This window comes from Cebidichthys violaceus, unplaced genomic scaffold (genome assembly GCF_023349555.1).
Source record: "Cebidichthys violaceus isolate CVI_PGR_0920_01 unplaced genomic scaffold, fCebVio1.0.p SCAF_19, whole genome shotgun sequence".
Lineage (NCBI taxonomy): Eukaryota > Metazoa > Chordata > Actinopteri > Perciformes > Stichaeidae > Cebidichthys > Cebidichthys violaceus.
In genome coordinates, this window is record NW_027176361.1 from 8,527,652 (window position 1) to 8,548,888 (window position 21,237).

Consider the following 21,237-nt stretch of genomic DNA (forward strand, 5'->3'; position numbering starts at 1 on the left):
AAAGAAGAAAATGCGTGCGCAAACTAGTTGTGCACATCTGCACAAGTGGACTTGAGCTGTTTGTGATATTTGGGTGTTTCCACTTCATGTCAGACGGACACAGGACTCTAGAGAGGAAGTCAGTATAACGTTTGCATGCAACATTGGAACTGTTGCGGCCTTGGGGGAGAGTGAAAAGGTACAAGGATTGCACACGGTATAGTGCATGGGTGTGAGAAAATGTCATTTAGTGAGCTCAATTAATCTCACTATAAAACCGAGCTCATTATTATTGTCGGTGTTGCTATTATTATCATTACTATTATTAAACTGCAATCCGAAGAGAACTACAGTACATTACAAATCCTGCATTTAAAAAAGTCATGCAAATAAAGTACTGCATAGTGAGAACATATGCGGAAGAGACAAATTCGGTGGTCTGCTCTCAGTCTCTACTTCCTCCTCTATAGTGTGACTGTGCAGTATTTTCACCACATACAGCCCACACCTGGCTTGACACTGCAAACCAGACGATCACCTGCTATCGCTTTCTAATATTTACATGGACTCCTGGAGCTTCATTTGGAGGACTGCTCTCAGAAATGCAGACCTCTCTCCTTTGCCTCTTACAGGAAGCCAGGAGTTTTAGGGAGTCATCCACCCACAGGGGGGAACTGTTGAGCCGTTTCCACTGAGCTCATTCATGGGCGGATCTTGTCACAATGGGCCCCTGGGCACAGACATGTGTCTCTTGGCGTTATAGGATTCTCTGTAGTCCTTTTGAGTCTCTTCCTGATTGTTACGTGGCTCATTGAGTAACAGTTCGTAGCTGACGGCGGGGGAAGGGGAGGGCTTACACTTTGGGCCCCTGGGCCTGTGCCTGGTAGGCCCATTCACTTATCCATACATGAGTTCATTTGTTTCTGGCCATTCATTGCACTTTTTCTTTTACACACATTTTTTTTTCCTTTAGCAGAGACAAGCGTCATGAATACCAGAGCCCGTCACTGACCTGCAGCTACTCAGGAAGAATACGGCTAAACTTTATTCATGATTATAAACACATTCTCTTTTAGATGGTTAGAGTCAACTACACTCCAGGAGACCTACCAAGTCAGATCAACACATCTAGAGCATGGGAGGAATTTTCGGACCAAGAATTTCTGACATCAAGTGGAATTTCTTTTGATTATTGACTGACATGTATCACATGATGCATGAAACAAAATAAAGCCAAAACACAAGCATATGAAGTCACCATGGAGGCGTACTGTGAAATCATTTGAATCCAACTTCATATTGCATTCTATGGCTTGCATTTTATTTACAGATTTTCAGTTTGGAATCCCAATCAGTCTCTCTAAAATGGGCTCCAGCGTCCTGCTTCAGCAAACGTTAATTATGAAGTGCTATTGTCTACACACTGGTTTTGACCCTGATTCACTTGAGCAAATACACATAACGCATCGCTGTGATTGGTGCGCACACACACACACACACACACACACACAGGTAGGCTACACCCCCATGGTTCTCACAGCACAGGAGATGCAGAGCTGAAACTAGTGCATCCACAGTCTTAACTGTTGCACAATCCAGTTTAGCAGGAGCGGTAGTGTCGCCGTGCAGTCACAGGGTGGCAGTATAGGATCATATTGAGGACGTGACAGTGATGAAGGAGCAGAAGTCCAGGGTGCAGTCCCATATTTGGAGCATGCTGAGGCTGCAGGGGAAGGAGCTACACTCATTTGGACAGAGTGGACAGTGATGAATGGAACTATCTATCGTATCCATCTGCATCGTATATATGAATGCCTCTTCTGGGGAAAACCGTAATCAGCACTTTGCTCACAAGCCCACATGATAGCTTTTCTAGACAATAACCGCACGGTGTTATGGAGACAGATGGGGTCCATTCGCAAGTGAACTGTTAGCGACTTCAGGCCAAAAATCTCAGCAGCGCTGCGGAGAGTAATCTGATCAACTTTGTATTGCTACTGTTGACTGAGTCAGGCCTTTCTTATTAAAGCTAGTGTGTGTACTGTACATGCTTGTATGTGTGTTTCTGTGTGTGTGTGTGTGTGTGTGTGTGGGGGGGGGGGGGGCAGTGTGTGCCAAGACAGTGAATATGCTTGTGTGTCTTTATACAATGTGCCTTTGTGAGTCCATGGCTTTGCGTTGGAGAGAAAGATTTGGCTGTTACTCGAGAGAGGGAAAGAGAGAGAGAGAAAGAGAGAGAGAAAGAGAGAGAGAGAAAGGGAGAGAGAGAAAGGGAGAGAGAAGTGGTTGTGGGTTTTCCTTTTCTCTGTAAACTCTTCTCCACGTGTCTCTGTCCCTCACTTTGTTCCATTTTTAACCTCTATTGTCAGCCTTTATTCTCTTATCACAACCCTCTTTATTAACAGGCCATTACGATGTTTCTGACAGCCTATACCTCATCCTGAGCTCTACCCCGTTCCTCCTTCCCTTTAGCCCTTCTTTAATGCTTTCCGTCTTTCTTACTGACCTTCTTTCTTTCTAATGCTTGTATTTTCCTGAATGTGACACATAGGAAAGACCCTGTTAAACTGACACAAAACAGTAAATACCTAAACATGATTAGATCTTACATTCGCTCCAGTTATATTTCCTGTGAATTATCTACATTCCCCTTCAAGTCTTCCTTTTTTCTGTATCTCATTTACAATTCCTTATAGTCTGCGTGTCCTCTTTTGCTCCCTTTTCCTCTTTCAGATTCTATCTCTGTCTTTTGTGGCGCTATGAAGGGGGCTTGTGAGGACACTGCAGCTGTTTCATGGCATGCCATCGAATAGTTATCAGGACACGTCACTCAATATTAACCTGCTGGTGGTGCTATAAGCCAGGGGGTCATTTAAAGGTGCTTTACACGAGAATCGGAGCATTTTTTATTGCCTCTCATGGCAACGGCAGAGCTCTGCAAACAGTGCTAACAGTGCTAACAGTGCAAACTATGACAAAAGTGGTGATAGAGCTAACGGTGTTTACCTGAGGAGAAACCGCCGTATGAGAGCAGTGCAGAGCAGCGGTCACCAGCTAACCAGTGGGGCACGCTCACATGCACTAACATGCACTAGCAATGCTAAAGCAAGGACAAGCTCAATTAACAACACACACAGAGGGAGAATGACTTCATTCACTGCCCAAGGTAGATGGTTCTCCTCTACATAACTAGTTGTTAGCTGCTATAAGAATGCTCTGAAGATCTTGAGATGGTTGACAGAATAGGTGAAAACCTGCTGTTGGTGCGAGAGGATCAGAGAATTGCCAAAGTCACGAGGGTTCATCATCTGGGGATCTTGAATATACCAAATTTCATGGCAAACCATTCACGATTGAGTTCATTCTGTGGAGAGAAAAAAAAAACAAGCCTGCTCATCTACACTTACACTTGTTACAGAGTGCAAAATATTGTGTTGCCTATCCCATATAAATTCAGATGAGCCCCATGTGCACTATGTCCTATTGATGTCCACCGGTTGGAATGAGGGAGCAGGAGATCGAGAAAAACAGGAAGAGAGAGGCTCGGACAGAGAGACCTAAAGTGAGAATGTATTTGAGAAAAAGAGAGAGGGCTGAATGGAGGGAGGAGGCCGTCTATTGACACCACAGGTGCCTCCACTTCAAATGCGCCGTTCAACATAATGCTGTCCGGCTAAAAAGAAATTAATTTGTATAGAGGGGAAAGGTTGCGTGTGTGCATTTTTATTATGCAGCAGAGAAACACAATATCCCTGCTTATGCATGTGTGCCGCACTGTTGAAAGAATGCATATGCATGTGTCCATCATTTATTTGTTGTCATTTGAGAGGTCATGTGTGTGTGTGTGTGTGTGTGTGTGTGTGTGTGTGTGTGTTTGTGTGGTGGTTAAAGATCAGATTAATCAACAAGTCTACCTGGACTCGGTTATGGCCCAGACTCAAAACACACACAGCTCAGATACACACACACACACACACACACACACACACACACACACACACACACACACACCACCTCAATGCCAGTCCGTCTAGCTGCTGAATTGTTAAACAATGTCTGTCCCGCTGGATGTGTGCACCTCCTCTGGGTCATGTAACACTGACACCAGCCGTTTTTAAAATGTTCTGTTCATGACAGACTGTTTCTGATCGATTTCTTTGGATTTCCTCTTCCTCGCTATGGTTTTGGTCAAGGAAAAACACGGCACCAGGCTTTCACTGAGTCAGTCAGTCAGCGGGCTGCAGCATAGCAGACATTCCTGTCGGGTGTAGTTAGGGAGTTGGAGAATGGCAACAATTGCCAAAAAATCAGTTGCTCTGTAGGGTGTTTTTTTTTTATGAGCAGTCCAATGTTGCTTGGCAGCAGGATTTGGACGAGATTGAACTGTGCAGCCTCTATGCTCTCACGCTCCTTAAAACACGATACCACGGATCGAGGCGGGGGAAAGTTATCTGATGACTTCCAGAGGCTTCGATTACCTTTCCTCCGAACCCTTCTAAATTATTTGCTGGTTACAGGTTGCAGATTTAACATCATCATTTATAAAATGTAACAGGGGTGCCTGAGTAGCACCCCTGTTGCTTCAGAATTACCTCTAAACTGATTACTGTGTATTTGTAATAACTGCCATCATGTTTTTTAATAACATTACTGGCACACGTAATCTGTCACCGTCAACACCAAGGAAATGAATTTAAAGCAATTAAAGGCAAAAACAACCTATAATTATATTTTGCTTCCGGCAGACTGCAGTTAAATGTTCAATAATTTTATTATTCATGCTATTTCAGTGGTAACCAACATTTTTTGGTTTGTGGCCCCTCAAAGGACATTTTGACATTTTGGGAAATCCACTTATTTGCTTTCTTGCCAAGAGATGGCATATAGATGGCTATATCCAAAAGTAAAACACACAGTAAAGTACACTTACTTAAGTACTGCAAGTACAGTTTTGAGGAACTTGCACTTTACTTGACTATTTTCATTTTCTTTATACTACTCCACCACGTTTCAGAGAGAAATGTTATATCTACTTTTTACTCCACTACATTTGTTTGACATCTTAAATTAGTCATTACAGATTAAGATGTTACATGCAACACATATACGGAGCTATGTGGCACTTTACTTTTAAACCTGCAGTTTAATCCGGGCCAGCTGTCTTACTGTCCCCTGCTCCCAGTCTCTATGCAATGCTAAGCTAAGCAGCAGCTGTTTTTAGCTTCACATTCAGCGCACAGACACGAGAGTGCTGTTCATCCTATCGTCTATCGCCATCAAAGCGAATGTGCATATTTCCCAAAATGTTCCAGGACCCCTTTAAAAGGCAGCAGCGTCTTCTCGTGGCCCGTCATCAAGGCCTTACACGGACTGTAGCTCAGAGAAACCAAAGAGTTGCTCACAGTATCTTTTGAATGATGTGTGTTTAGATGCCTGAAGAGGTATCTAGTATTTCATCAAATAAAACAGGAACATTTTGAGAAATAACCCTCCCACACACACATTCTTACGCCTGTTATCTTCTTGTGCCTCCTTAGATTAGTCCTAGCTGTCGTGTGGTGTCGCCAGTATATGGATGTATACTGTTACAATAAACATAGATTCATATTATTTAGCACTGAGCTCATTAAAAGGGACATTTTACACATCACGGTCAATGTAGTCAGAGTGGAAGAAATGCATTGTCTGGGAAAACAGTTATCTCTTTGGCTCTAGAAACGCTTTAAAAAGTTAAAGAAAAGATATCTCAGCCTCTGCTGCTTTCACTTCGATTATTCATTTTTTAAAAGCTGCCTCTTTCAAGTCCCCAAACTTTATGAACGCACAACACTAAATCACTGCGCACCTTTAAGTTCAGGGAGATTTGGAGCTGTGATGAAGTGAACACAAAGGGACATGTTTGAGCAAATAGACTATTGGGGAAAATACATATTATTTCAGATAAAGAAAACAGGGACGCGACCGTGTTCATGATAATATATGCACACTTTAGGATACATGCGGACGGACAGGCAGTCAGAGGAATTGAATTAAAACACACCCCTTTTACACAATCTCTGACTTCCCTCCTGCTCTCTCACTCCTCGTTCAGTCAGCGCTGTCTGACGCTGCCCTTGTCCCTCACTCTCTCTCCTCTCGGAATCTTCTCTTTTTTGTGTTCCCCCCACAGAAAACATGCAGGGAGGAGAGGAGTAGAGAAGAAGAAACGCGTCGGAGGCGACAGGAGAGAGAGAGAGAGAGAGAGAGAAAGAGAGAGAGAGAGAGAGAGAGAAAGGAAGCAAGCAGAGAAAGTTTGGAAGAGCGACAGGAGAGGAGAGAGGTCGACCAGATGGGAGGAAGGAAGGAAGGGATCTCTCTGCGGGCTCGAGTGCGCGATTAAAGGATTCGGCATAAATAAACAAATATAATAATCAAAGCTCATAATAAAAAGCGGGGGTTGAAGGCGCGCCACCGCGTTGCGTGGACGCGGACAAGACAGCGACGGTGTGCGCCGAAACAGTCTGTCCTGTCTTTCTCCTTCTCTCTCTGGATTTTACTCTTCATGTTCTTCAAACTCTCGGTGACGTTTACCAACTGTTGAGGTCAGGGTCTGAAAAAAAAAAAAAGTTCCCCCTCTCCGCGCACCGCGCACTCTCTCCCCGGAAAAGAAGAACAAGCTCCGGGGTGGAAGAGGAGGAAGGAAGAGTGTTTTTTTTTGTGCCTTCCAAAGGAGTCGCCGTAGCCGGGGTTTAGGCGTTGGCACCCGGGCAGGGAGTCCCTCGCCATGGCCGGGGCCAAGCCGGGAGTCCACGCGCTGCAGCTCAAACCCGTGTCCGTCCACGAAGCGCTGAAGAAGGGGGGCAAATTCATCAAATGGGACGAGGTGAGAATGAAACGTGTCACAATGATCAGACAGCTCTTAAAGCCTCGAAGTGAGACCAAATATTTGTTTCTTGACTAAAAAAAAAGAAAAGTTCCTTCAAGTTCCTCCTGATGTGATCGGCTTTGACTAAAATACAAGAGACAGACGACACGAAACATGACAGCCTGCTTTTGACAGTAGGCCCACTGTTGTGAAGGGACACACGAGACTGGTGCGTGTGTGTGTGTGTGTGTGTGTGTGTGTGTGTGTGTGTGTGTGTGTGTGTGTGTGTGCGTGCGTGCGTGCGTGCGTGAAAGATACACACACGGACAATGTGTGCAGGTGTGTGCACAGCCTCACCAAAAAGAAATGCTCCGAACACAGAAGCCCACTATGTGTGCAAGCGTGCGTTAATCAGATACTGTAGTAGAAAAGTCCCCTACTAGCAGGCAGCAGTACTTGAATGTGTGTGTGTTGTGTTGTGTTGTGTTGAATTCTTGTCAAGCCGGTTTTCTTCGGGCTCAGGTTTAGTTCACACTCATTCTTTCACCCTGCTGTTTCTCTCTTCCTGTACTTCCCCCCCCAGCGGGTTAGTGGAGAAAGCACCTGTCTGAGTGGGAATCCCATAGAAGCAGTTTCCATTTGACAGATTTGAGTGCACCTTGAGCTGAAAGACTTTCTAGTTTTGTTAAAAGTTGCTAAACGTCTTTGTTGTTTTTGTCTGTTTCTGTTTGTGTCAACACAAAGGATTTAATTATTTCTACTGCTCCATTTTCCCCTTTGTGTATTTCTGTAGCGTGTCTGGCAACCCTGACATGCGCCAGCCCATGTCAGCGACCATAATAATTATGTGTGTGTGTGTGTGTGTGTGTGTGTGTGTGTGTGTGTGTGTGTTGGGGTTTTCTGAGGCAGAGTGCAGGGCCATTGCAATCTCCTTTACAGAGAAAGAAGGTGTGTGTGTGTGTCCATGTGTCTGAGCGGCCATCAATGATTAACCGAGTTGCTGACTGATCTGGCACTGACTGAAGGCCTGTGTCTTCCAACAGTTGCAAGTGTGCGTGTGTCTGTGTCCGCCTCCCCCCTGCATGTGTGTGTGTGTGTGTGTGTGTGTGTGTGTGTGTGTGTGTGTGTGTGTGGGGATCATCAAAATATTGCACGTAGAAGTCCATAGTTCCGATATGGCTTTCATCATAGGTGTACTTTGCAGATATGAGGTCAGGTTTGTTGTTACTTGCAGACACGCAAACAAGAAAATGGACGACACCAGTTTTTAATGTAAAACCACTTATTAGCAACAGAGCTTCGCACTGCAGTGGTGTCGTGATGCGCATGTGTGTGTGTGTGTGTGTGTGTGTGTGTGTGTGTGTGTGTGTGTGTGTGTGTGTTTGGCTTAGCAAGAAGGGTCTTGTCACGCAAACAGTGCATACCATGTCCTTTTGATTTCCCTTCCTTTCTCTCCCTCAGTCTCACACACACTCTCTCTGTCTCTCCCTCTTAAAGGGAATTCCCAGGAAATGGTTACGCTGGTGAAAAAAGTGTGTGAACACTCAAAAACATGTGGATGCTTGTGTATATTTCATCCCGTCTATTTGCTATTGCCCACTAAAATCAACATGTGAATTATGGAGGATAAATGGAGAGAGAGAGAGAGAGAGAGAGAGAGAGAGAGAGAGAGAGAGAGAGAGAGAGAGAGAGAGAGAGAGAGAGAGAGAACACATCTGGGAGAGGAGGGATGTGGATTCGGAATAATTGCAGGAATGCTTTTGTATTTGTGGACAAGATGTCAAAGATGCTCCATTGTTAAACATCAATATAATAAGTTGAGATGGTATGAATTCCATCTTCAATCAGTTAGTTCTTGTATTCCTGTCCCGTAAGGCTATCGTTCAGATATGCTGCCAAATCCTTAAAGTAAATGCTTTGGAAGACGAGTAATTCCTCGTTTACTCCCTTTTAGTGTAATCAGATGCCAAATATCTCTCAGTTGTGACTAAATAAATGACACTATTTAAATACGCTGTAGTATGGAGTCATTGGGCTCAGGCTTCTTCTCTGCACATCAAGGTACCGCTGAATCATTAATCACTGATTGCAGATCCACAGAAAATTACGCTGTACGTTTTTATTTTTATAATCGATAAATCATTTAAGTTTTTTTATTGAGGTAAGATGTTAAACGCTGTCTTGTTCCAGCTTTGCAAATGTGAGGATTTGCTGCGTTTCTCCGTTCGCTATCATTGTGAATCGAACATCTTTTGTGTTGAACTATGAGTCGGTCATAATGACAATTAATGACTTGATGACTTGTATAGCTGAATAATTTAGCGCTTTAAGGCAGACAATCATAACACCTAAGCACACCAATGTCCCAAGCATGAGAAAATAAGAACTTGTTGCAGCTGTGCAGCTAAATGTTCACTCTATTTTAATGTTGCTAAACCTTTTGTTCACCAGGAAGTCTCTTGAGATACACGGTCAACCTGGCCAAAACAGAAGTTTGCACAGATTTACATAAAATTATGTTTACAACTGTCTCACATAGCTTGTGTGGCATATTTGCACAGGGCTAGAGAGGCATGAAGGAGAGAGGTTGAATTGCTCATGCAACTTTTTTTTTTGAATATGGCATTTGATTGCCTGGTATGAAGGCAGTGTTTCCAAATCTTGTAAATGATTCCAAAGCCAGCGTACACGCACTTTTCTTTTACAAGTTGAGAAGAGACTCTTGGGACTCCACATCAAAGAAAGCATGACTCAATTTGGCTCAGTTGAATGGGAATCAAAGAAAATGTGCCGTGCTGCTGGACCACAGGGAGTTGTTTGGAATTTTGTTTAGGTTTATATTTAAGATTTATTGATTACCTGGACATATGATGAATCCAACTGTAATCTATCAAAAGAGCTGCTCGCCTCAAAGCCGTGTTCTAAACGTTTTCTGGAGCTCAGAAATAATACAGACACGTGGATTATTTAAGTGTCTGTCTGTGTTTTAACAGGGGAGGTGACCATTGGGCTCCCAAAAAACGTGGCGTACCGCTTTAAGGATTTGGCAAAGTGAGAAAAGAATTCGGACACACACACACACACACACACACACACACACACACACACACACACACACACACACACATACACGCGCGCAGAAAGTGCCCGAGGGCAGTGCAGTTTGTTTACATGAAAACCCCACTTTTGACCCCGTCTCTCTCTTTTCACCCCCTTCCTCATCACCATGTCCTCCCTCCACATGGCTTTTCTTTATCTCTGTCTCTTCTCCTTCAGCTTCTCTTTTCCCTCCTCTTTTCTACCTGATACTCATCTGTCGCTGAGATGCTGCTGCAGTCTACTGAAGGCCCATCAAATGACACACACACACACACACACACACACACACACACACACACACACACACACAGACACACTCTGACTCATGCAGGGGAGGAGGAGGAGGAGGAATGCCTTCCAAATTGACCGTCTCTCTTTTGTGTTTTGGCTTGTATACACACACACACGTGTGTGCTCATATGTGTGTGTGTGTGTGTGTGTGTGTGTGTGGTTGTTTTGTTCTGGGTGTGTGTTTTCCCATTGAATGACTTCCTGTTGGAGCTTGTTGTAAGACTCCAGAGCCAAACCATTTTCCCTCTTTCTCTCTCTCTCTCTCCTTCCCACCCTTCCCACCCTCCCCTGCGTCTGCTGCTGCTGCTGCTGCTGCTCCGCCCTCTGAAGCCCGGCCACAATTCAATTGAAATGAATCCCAACTGGAATTCAGTTAAAATTCCTCCCAAACAACCAATTAAACACACAGAGACAGACAGCTCGTCTACAGAGCAGCTCGGCTCTCTGTCAGTGTGCCGTGGAAATACTAACTCATCTGCTCACCTGATATTAACATGTACCTCCTTTGCAGAATGTTGCATTCATCTGGATTATAGTTGCACCTGGTATTAAAATACTCTTCCACTGTGCCACTTTCCTGTATATTATGTGCCTTTGTATGGATATACTTTCAAAATACGCATTGTATATACACTTTTTGTCTTTAAACAAAGAAGAATTCCTCTCGCGGTACAAACACTCCTGCATGTTTTCCTTGCTCAGAACCATATGGGGAAAGTGCAATTTCTTGGATTTGATTTGTTTATGTTCACATTGCACAATTACAAGCAGACCAGGGCTTGTAAACAAAGTCACATGGTATCACTATCTTCTCATTAATTGGACAGTTTTGGGAATGTGACGGTTTTGGCTCCGGCTTCCAAAATGTCTGTAATTTGAGTGAAGCATGATGTACCATAAAATGTTGCATTTTGAGGTTGTTTCCTGCAGTTTGGTTGGGATTATAGTGTCAGACTTTACAGACCGCACCTCAGTTCACTTTGAGGAGCTCCAAACTATGATCTTGGCAACACTTGAGGACACTAAAGACACTTCAATGCCGCTATTGTTCTTAGTGTTTATCAGCACTCTGTTGCCAAACCAAATTGACTGCAGACACTTGGCCATTCAAATATCCTGACGAGGCATTTTGGAATCTACTGTTTTCACCACTCCTATCTAGTTTGAAGATACTCTAAGTACCAACATGTTGCATTTTGAGTGATCCACGCGTGAACGCTTATATCACTCTTATGGTTTGTTGGAATCAGCCAAATATCTATTTTTCAACTACCTTGCAATGTGGTTTGGATGACTGCCAGTGCATCATGATGGTCTATCGAGCTATGCTGCGCATGTTAACGCAGGTTGTTAAAAGGAACAGTTAGATGTTTTGGGAAATTTGCTTATCCGCTTTCTTGGTGAGAGTTGAGATGGGAAGATAAATACCAATCTCATGCCTGTACGGTAAATACGAGGCAGCAGCCAGTTAGCTTAGCATAAAGAAAGGGGAAATGTATCGTTTTAAAGCAGAATGATACACATGTATGGACATTTGATGACAAAAATTCACAACCGATTGTGTTGCATTTTATTTGTTCCTCTGATGAAACATTACAAACTGAAAAAGACCAGCTGTGTCCCCCAGCTGCCAGTCCTTATGCTGTTAAACTAACAATGTGGAAACAGTCTTCTCATCTAACTCTGAGCAAGAAAGCAAACAAGATGCATTGTGTTCATTTCAGGATGTCATCGTTAACCTCAGTGTAATGTTTCAACACAGACTTGTGTTTTACTCTAAAGCAGGTGAATCTTTTTTCTCAGCGTTTTTTCTTTTCAGTTGACTTTGGTATCTTTTTTTTTTTTTTTGATCGTTTGAAATTTCTTCCTGTACACTTTCTTCCTCTGCATGTCAGGACTTCCCCAGCTGCTCCTTCTATTGTCTTGTTTTTTGTTCCTGCTTGGCTTTGACCAGTTCTTGGTTAAACAGGCTTTATGTCATTCCATCTAATGTTTTTAAGACGCCACAGCACTGACGACAATATCCACTGCAGCAGCCTTGAACGACTGTTGCTCTCTTAAATTAAGATATTTGAACAACGGCCACTGAGATGTGGCAGCCAATACACCGAAATGAAACCGTTTCTATCTTTGGATGCAGATCTCTTCTGTAATCAGAGGTGCTGTGTCATCGTGACCGTCTGGGAGGGGGAAACAATAATGGGCCCCGCTTCTTTGCCAACCGTTCCTGTGTTTCCATCAAAAAGTGGATGCCCCGGTTTAGCACTAGATAGACAGAAGGAAGCAACAAGCCACAAGTTGTCATTATCGGTCAGTGAAAGGGTAAATGTTTAGGAGATGAGAGCGGGGGTGAGAGGAGGAGGAGGAGGAAACGCAGGCTTGTGCGAAGGTCTGACGCCATGCCGAGAAACACTGCTGACATCCTGACAGAGTGGTGAGAAACGAGGGAGGGATGGATGGATGGATAGATAGAGGGAGGGGTGGGGGGAGAGGTGGAAGGTCAACCACAGCCACATGTGAAGTGTGGGACTGACATCTGGACTGCTCTGTCTCTGCTCCTACACACTTCCATTTGCTACACATGTAACCTTGTTGTCTCTGTATCTTGTATGTGATCTCTTCCCCATTCTTTCTATCACTCTCTCTTCCTCCTTCTTCCAGTCTCTGCCTGCTTCTTGTCCTTCAGTTTTGTTTCTTCTTATTTTCTATCCCGTCTTCAGTTTGGATCTCTGTCTGGTCTAGGTTTAAAGGTCCCCCACTCCTTACAGCCCTTAATATTTGGTTATATATATAATCCATATTTCCATAATAACCCAATTTTCAGCTTTGTGGCAATGCTTCTTTTTTTTTTTTTTTTAAAGGATTTTTAGTAGCTTTTAAAAGAATTCTTTACACATCTATTTCTCTCACTTGTTGTACTTATAGCTGAGTGCGACACTGAAGACTTCCAGGAGAGGCTGTCTGAAAATGATCCTCATATCCCTGTAGCCGTCCCACACCAACAGTGGCTCTGAGAATTTGATACTCGTAATGGGGGATGATCCGAAACGGAAATCTTGCCACTTTAGTTAAGTCAAATGCAACCTGTGTACACAAGCGTAATGATCAGTCGTTAGGACATGGCACTTCCACTGGCAGGGTTAGTGGTTCACTTCCTGAGTGGATGTTGGATCGGGTAAAGGTTAAAGGACCCCTGTTGAGAAATTAGTTCCAGAGTGCCCTCAAACACTGGATATGTTTACACCCACGGTATGTAATGCTGTGATAAACACATCTACCACATGTCCTTCACCACTTCACTAAATATTAACTGTACTGACCTTCTTTTTGTTTTATATTCTATAGCTTGTTTTCCCTCTCTGGCCGCACTCTTTCCTCTTCTCTCTCTCTCTTTCTCTTTCTCTTTCTTTCTTGGGTCCAAAGGTTACCTACTGTCATCAACTTTTACCATGTTGCCAAAGCAGCAGCTCAAACACACTCGCACTAAGTGCACACTGGCCCTCTTTCTCACACCACTCCCGCGATCTGTCGCTGAACATGCACACATTATGGCAGACCAAAGGTGCGCTTGGAGCAGTTGCAATTTTTTTATCAGTTTCTCCTGACTCGCATTACACAACTGACTCGTTTGTGGTGAAGGCCGTATCTAGGAAGAGAGGCAGAAGCCACGTGTCTTTCAGCATGAGCATGTCCTCATAGATTGTGGGGTTTTCAAGAGGGACTCATTAGCTGGTGTCAGCCTATGTAAGACCTCAGCCTCAGAGGGTGGTCCATTCCACTTTGTGTGTGTGTGTGTGTGTGTGTGTGTGTGTGTGTGTGTGTGTGTGTGTGTGTGTGTGTGTGTGTGTGTGTGTGTGTGTGTGTGTGTGTGTGTGTGTGTGTGTGTGGTTGACATTACGGCCAGGTAATGAAGGGGTTTGTCAGAGGGTCAGGGTGTCTGGAGGGGCTCTGGAGAAAGAGACCTGGTCTTTAATCAATTATTAAGGAGCGAAAACAGCAATCAAAGTGTTGGAGGGAGAGTGATTTGAAGGGATGATTGACATGGAGAGACAGACATGAAAAGAAATGAGGGAAGGAAACGAGGCGAGACTTCAGAAGGTCTCTACATATGGCAGTTAATTAGGGAGTGGGGTGAGGTCCAATTATTTACATACCACCCACTCTCACTCCGAAAACGCACCATGTTTATGGTAAACAAGTTGCCTGTAGGGAGGGCGTGCAGTAATTTCTAACCATCACCCTTAATTTCAGCTGGAAACTATAGTGACATTTTGTGTTGTAAAACTTTCTTACAGTGACGCTTAGCAAGAAAAAGTGGGTAAAGACAAAAGAATGACTATATTTATTGTCATTAGCCTGTTGATTTGTAAGATGTTGGAAAATAGTAAAAATATGGCCATTACAATTTTGGTGACTTCTTCAGATTGTTCAACCAACAGTCTAAACCCCAAACATATTCAGTTAATAATGACCAATTGAATTTAAATTAAGCTTTAGAAGCAGGAAATGGAGAATATTTGACCTTTTGCCTGATTTAAACATAACCAAATAAAATACTTCAAGTGAGTAGATTAGTGAATACAAATGGAAAGATTGAAAGGTGAATTATGGAAAGACACAAGAGAGAACAAGTGTAACAACTGTGTGCATTATGGTAAAAGGAAGCACTAGAAAGCAACTGCCAGGTATGTAAAACTCAGTGGGCAAACATGCAAATACTTCTGACCCAAATGATGTGTGTGTGTGTGTGTGTGTACAGCCTCCTGTCTGTGTGGCTTGAACACTATATGGGAGATGCTGTTCTATTACTGGTCACATGAGCCTTTAGATCACATTCCTCTGGGAAAATGTACTTGTGGATCCGGTCCCAGTGGAATTCCCCATCTACACTGCAAAGAAGAGAACTAGTTGCATGAACTGAGCCTCTTGTGAAACGGTTTAGATACAGTTAATAAGAGAGGGAGACACCTCATCGGCCTCACTCCTACAGGGGCTGGGTAAAACGTACCTCAATACATTGTACTACGTACTTGTACTAACCAGTACTGCTCTGCTTTGTCTAAAAGCTTTCTGCCCAGAGGAATGTCCCCCGCTGATGGTATTAAAGGGTGAAGACAGTTTTCTGCTGCACCTGCAGCAGCATCACTACAGCTATTGAACTATCAAAGTAATACCAACACACTATAACCCCAAGATGTATGTGATGACTTCTATCTCTCTTAACTATGAATTTGTCTCTTATCAATCAAATAGAAAATGAAATGTACTAGAACAAAACTGTTGAATGTAGAATCTAAAGTGAGTCCTAAATGTTGTGGTGTGACTCTACAGTTGGAGTAAAATCTGAGATTTGCTTTCGAAACGCATAATGTTTGGATTTTGTGTTATTTTTTTATTTTTGTTGAAGCTGGATGATGCAAAGCCATCCTTAACATAACCCCCCCCCCCCTCCCCAACAGTATACTATAACTAGAGCACAGTGTTTCTGCTGCTCAATCACAACTTACAACACTTACTTTCCGCAGCCTACAGTTTGCTAGCTAGCGGTGGTGTGCCCGCCATCTGGCAAACCGCAATAAATCCTGGTGGGCCTGCGGGCCCATGATTGGGCGTGGTGGTTTCAGAGCCTTCAGTAGACACGCCCCCAGGGTTTCAGAGCAGAAAATATTGCTTATTTTGTCACAATCGTAAAACCATATTGTATGTACTGGCTGATTATTATTTTTTTGTGTCCTTTTTATGTAGTTTGACAAACTCAGTTTTTATTTTTGCTTCATCCAGACCTTAAATGCCGGGCGCTCTTGGGAGTGACCGGGTATTAACCCATGCCCAAACGTGTGGTGTGAATGGGTCAGACTGAGATTGAAAACATAGTAGTTATCACACAGTCAATACAGCTTTAATGTGTGGAAGTGATATTTCTGTCTCGTTTATTTCTGCTGAACATGACCTCATGGCCTTGATGGATTCTCTATTCCTACAGCTTTTGAGTCTGCCGTAGTACAAAGCAGCTATGCCATAGTTTGTGTGTGAATGGAAACCATATACTTAAAGGTTCAGTGTGTAGGATTTAGGTGACCTCATGGGTACTAATGGAAGTTAATGTTCTTAACTATGTTTTCACGCGTGTGTAATCACCTGAAACTAAGAATCGTTGTATTTTCGGTAGCTCAGAATGAACCCTTCGCACCTACATTGACAGCGGGTCCTCTTCAGGGAGTCCACCATGTTGCACCGCCATGTTTCTACAGTAGTTCAGAATGACAAACCAAGCACTGGCTCTAGACAGAGCCTTTCACTTTGAGTGAGTGTAAAACTGGTATCGCCACCCACCGTCTGAATTTTGTTGCTCCTAAAGAAGGCGAGGCCACAGCGTTCACACGGCTCACAGTCTCACAGCGGAGCTTGAAACGGCTGTAAAAGTGTATTGTGAGGCTGCTCTTACTGTTGGAAACTGGCTGGTTTGAAAATGAACGTAAATCTGTCTTTTGAAGTAGAGTGGAGCACTTACTAAAGTTACATTTATCGGAGGAGATTGCGTACTGTAGATCTGCAGGTGTGTTCTTTTTTTTTTGTTTTTGTATGTTGACCAGCTGCAGCAAAGATTTCCGGGAATATGTAAAACAGCATCATTTGCCTTTATTGCCCAAGACAGGCATTCTGATTTGCAAATGATTTGCGTTTTATGCATTTCATAAAAAGAACAGTAGTCTCTGCTAATACGAATGAAAGTTGCATTGTTCTCAGCGCTTTGGCTGTTGGAACATGTGGGCCTACCAAACTTTCCAGTTTGTATTGTGATCATTTTCTATTGACTCAGAAAATCAAACCTCGCAGACAAAAGATGAGCAAACACAAGCCGTAATGGCTGCGGACAGTTAAGCTCAGGCTTCATTGCAAGTTAATGACGTAACTCTAAGTTGGATTCCCACTTTAAAACCACTGAATTCCCTGTTGCTTATTAAGGTCTCATGATGTGGTTTGGCTTTGATCTTGTGCTCTCTTCTTTCTACTCCTCTTGACCTTTTTTTGTTTCTTTCTCCTTTTCAAACATCACCCTTTCCTTCCAATCCGTCTCCTATCCACCTTCATCCCATCTTTCTCTTTCTCCCTGTATATTCCTTCTGTCCTCATCCCAATCTAAACATTTACCACTCCTGCTATCTCCTTCTCCGTTAGCCGACTTTGGAGCCTAAACTGAAGGTATGTTCAGCTTGAAATGCACTCATAACGTGCATTTCCTGGGAATGGGACACAAGTTAAAAATGAAGAGACTCCTTTAAGGAATAGTTCAATGTTTATTCGCTTTTATGTGTAGAGATGGGTGAGAAGCACGATTAGCTTAATGTGAGCCTAAAGATGGTTAAACCGCCGGCTGGGCTCTGCCTGCCTGAAGTTAACGCAATCTGCTTATGACATTATATATAAATAATTTGCATTGCCTCTCCAAAATGTGTTTTGGAATTGAGGGATGCAGTTAAGAGTTTGTTTTTGTACCTGTTTTACAATTGACTCGTATCAATTGTGTTTGTTATGCAGAATTTGAAATCATTCAGTCTGAAATGATTATTCAAATTGTCAACATTTGCACATTTATGTGTTAAACAGGATACTGTGACTATTTATGCATCAGCTTTGTCTGTCTTCGCATTTGTTCTGCCCCGCTTTAAGAAGCACCGCTTGTCTGTGGTCAGTGGTTAGTTGTTTGTTCGTTGCATATCTCTAAACTTACTGTATTCCTCTGATAGTATGTCGGTGGCGAAGTTTTGCCTGGCAAACGTTTCTCTGTCTTCCCATTTGATGGTGATGATGATGATGATGATGATGATGATGATGATGCTTATATTGATGCTCATGATGACGTGTACATGAGTCATCTGTCACTGTAATAACAACCAATCTGGATCATCATCGTTGTTTCCCAGGATATCTGGACGGTATGTTTGTCTGCTGGACAGGAGTATGACAGCTTACCACTGTAATTACAGGGCCAGTAGCCGTGTGTGTGTGTGTGTGTGTGTGTGTGTGTGTGTGTGTGTGTGTGTGTGTGTGTGTGTGTGTGTGTCATGGGATCTTGACGATGCTAATGACATGTTGATGCAGGCTTCTGCATGAGCCATCATTATGCTGCACATGAATGAAATGTCATGCCAAACTGTGTGGCCTCTGTCTACAGTCCCAAAATGGCAAGGAACCATATGACGGCAGGTAGAGCTGCTGCTGCCATGAACGGCTTATTTCATGTCACTCTGTCCTTTTTATTTTGCTGTGAGACTTCTATAAAGCTGCCGCAATATTGTCTTTTACCCCAGAAGTTGTTTCTTTGGATACACATTTCGGGTGTGCTCACATATTCCTCTAAATGGGTAATATGGCCAAACTGAAAATCTAAATTCATGTTTTTCGTCCAGTCAGACATCATTGTAACAATACTGCCATGTTTCCAGACATCAGCAATGTCTTTGGAAAGGACGATGTTATCATAGGCAATGGCTAAAAGTATGAAAATAAGACCTAAGTTTTAATATACCTGTACACTGGCTGAGGGAAGTGAATGTTCGTCCCTCTAACGTCTCTATTTCTGTTGTCGTCTAGGAGCCTAACAGCGGGCCCCCCACCCTGGTCACCCTGAAAGTTGACCCAGATGGATTCTTCCTCTACTGGACTGGAGGGTCCAACCTGGTGAGACACACACACACACACACACACACACACACACACACACACACAGGTTGGACTCAAAGTATGCCAATGTGGACTCACAAAAACAGACGTGATCAAATAGAAATGGGCCACTCTATAGCAGACCACGATGGATTTTTAATGCACCAACAGGAGTGCTAGGAGTATTCCAATTGTTATTTGTTTACTTGAACTAAACCGCATTCTTCCTTCTCGGCTGTCTTTCCAAATCATTGTTTCTTCCTGCTCTCTTATCGTGGTTAGATCCAGTCCATTAGTTCACCCAAAATGAGTTCCATCAATTTGTTCTGGCCTTGTTTGCCCCCTCTTTCCCTTGTTCCTCCGTCTCGCTGAAGTCTTTGTGGTCTCCATCCTTTTAGTCCTCCATCTCTTTCCATCTAGCTGTAGTTTCCTAACAACCGCCCACCCCCTTCATGTCTTTGGTGGCTGCGCTTAAGCCATTAGTTTAGTAATATTGGATTTTAGGCATTTAGCTGACATGATTAGCCAGACGCAATAGGCAGTGAGTCAGCAGGATGCAGGGTTTTGAGATTTTGATAAGTGCAGATGTAATAAAGAGGTTTTATTTGAATCCCGTATTCTCAGCAGCCTCTCTTGTGTTTTTGTCTTTCGCCGTCTCCCGTCTTCCTCTACCTTTAATCTACAGTTCTTACCTTCCATTCATCTGTCCATCTACTTTATGTGGATGTGTGATGTTGGTCTGGTCTGGTTTTGTGAGACCTCCTGGATCAAATGAAATTTCAAGGCAGCCCAATTAACTCATCCCACCTCCCCCATCCTAATCGCTCTCTATGTTTTCCTCCAGCTCTCTCTTTCTCTCTCACATACGCTGTCCCTCCTTTTTATTTTTGGCTGTCTATTTATCCAGAAGGCATGTATGGAATGACCTGTTGATAGCCAATACTATCACTGCGTTGTGTCTGCATGTTTTGGAGTGTGTGTGTGTGTGTGTGTGTGTGTGTGTGTGTGTGTGTGTGTGTGTGTGTTTGTGTGTGTGTGTGTGTGTGTGTGTTTGTGTGTGAACATATCTGGGCCAGAGCGCACGTCATGTTGTCTGTGTGCACGTGTGTCGGCATGTGTCCGTGCATTCACATAACAGACAGAGGCTTTAAATACTCACTTCATCCTGATGCCTGCACATGCACGCGCGTGTGTGTGTGTGTGTGTGTGTGTGTGTGTGTGTGTGTGTGTGTGTGTGTGTGTGTGTGTGTGTGTGTGTGTGTGTGTGTGTGTGTGTGTGTGTGCGCGCGCGCGCGTGTGTTATTGCGATAATAGGCCATTTGTCGCCTGAGGTGCAGCTGTGACATCGTTTAGCGGAGAGCCAGTCCGTCAGTCATTGAATCCTCCACACAACGGCTGCAAACTCAATAAAGACACACAACTTGAAATAAGAGGTTGTTTAGACGTTGTGTCACAAGTTGTATGGCTTGGGAAAAAATATCTCTGACATACTGCTGTATCAGGTTTTATCTTTAAAACTACAACAATTCCCAAGTCAGCGTCCGGCTGATGCCAGTAGTGCCTCATTGGTTTTATGTGCTCCCGTATTTGGCTTTTCTTACTTTACTTACTTTGTGCTTTTCATCTTTGTTGCTGTTGGCGTGACTAAGCTGGATCCTGGCCGCTATTCTTACTTCAGAAGCTGGAGTGCAGCTCGCTGTTGGCCACAGAATGTGAAATAAGCCCTAAAATATTCAGACCACCAAGGCCAATGGCAGGGAAATGTGGGAATTTAGACGTGTAGGAGCAGAGTCAGGCAGTGACTAATAATGGTAGTTGTTTTTTGTTTGCATTTTGACAACAATTAAACGTCTAAAAAGCTGTATTTTGCAGCTTTAAAGGTTTTCTTAAATAGTTTTTTTTCCAGTCGTTGCTGTGTTGTCTTTGACGGCACTTCCCAGAGATCACTTGTCAGTTAAACTGTGTGGCCAGTGCCGAAACGTCCATTTCTATAACTTTTTTATGCATTAACGTTCTACAATGACGCAGGTTTAAATCTGGCTCAGTAAATCTGGACAGTAGAAATGATAAACGGGCCCTCTTCTCCTCCACAAAGCTACAAACGCAGCTTCTCTGCACTATTCTAAGGTGAAAATAAACCCACTTGAACATATAGATATGGACTTTAACTTCACAGAAGTCCTATTTCAGTGATCCCAGACTGAGGCTTTAAATCCGCGCCGTTGCTCCCCTGGAGATTTCGAACCAGAGCTGAAAAGAAAGAGGACACGGCAACACAGATAACCAGCTATTATTAATGAGATCAGTTAATACGCATTTACACAGATGACAAGGGCATTCTGGAAGGAACCCATTTCTCT

General features: G+C 43.4%; 1 protein-coding gene across 1 annotated transcript in view; it reads left to right on the forward strand.

Annotated features, from left to right (window-relative positions):
- The first annotated feature begins 6,078 nt into the window (after positions 1 to 6,078).
- The window catches only part of plcb3 (phospholipase C, beta 3 (phosphatidylinositol-specific)), a 45,632-nt gene continuing 30,473 nt past the window's right edge, over positions 6,079 to 21,237 (forward strand). The window contains 2 exon segments of the mRNA XM_068713517.1: positions 6,079 to 6,841; positions 18,809 to 18,895. Of these exon segments, the coding sequence (XP_068569618.1) occupies positions 6,743 to 6,841; positions 18,809 to 18,895 (186 nt within the window). The 5' untranslated portion in view covers positions 6,079 to 6,742.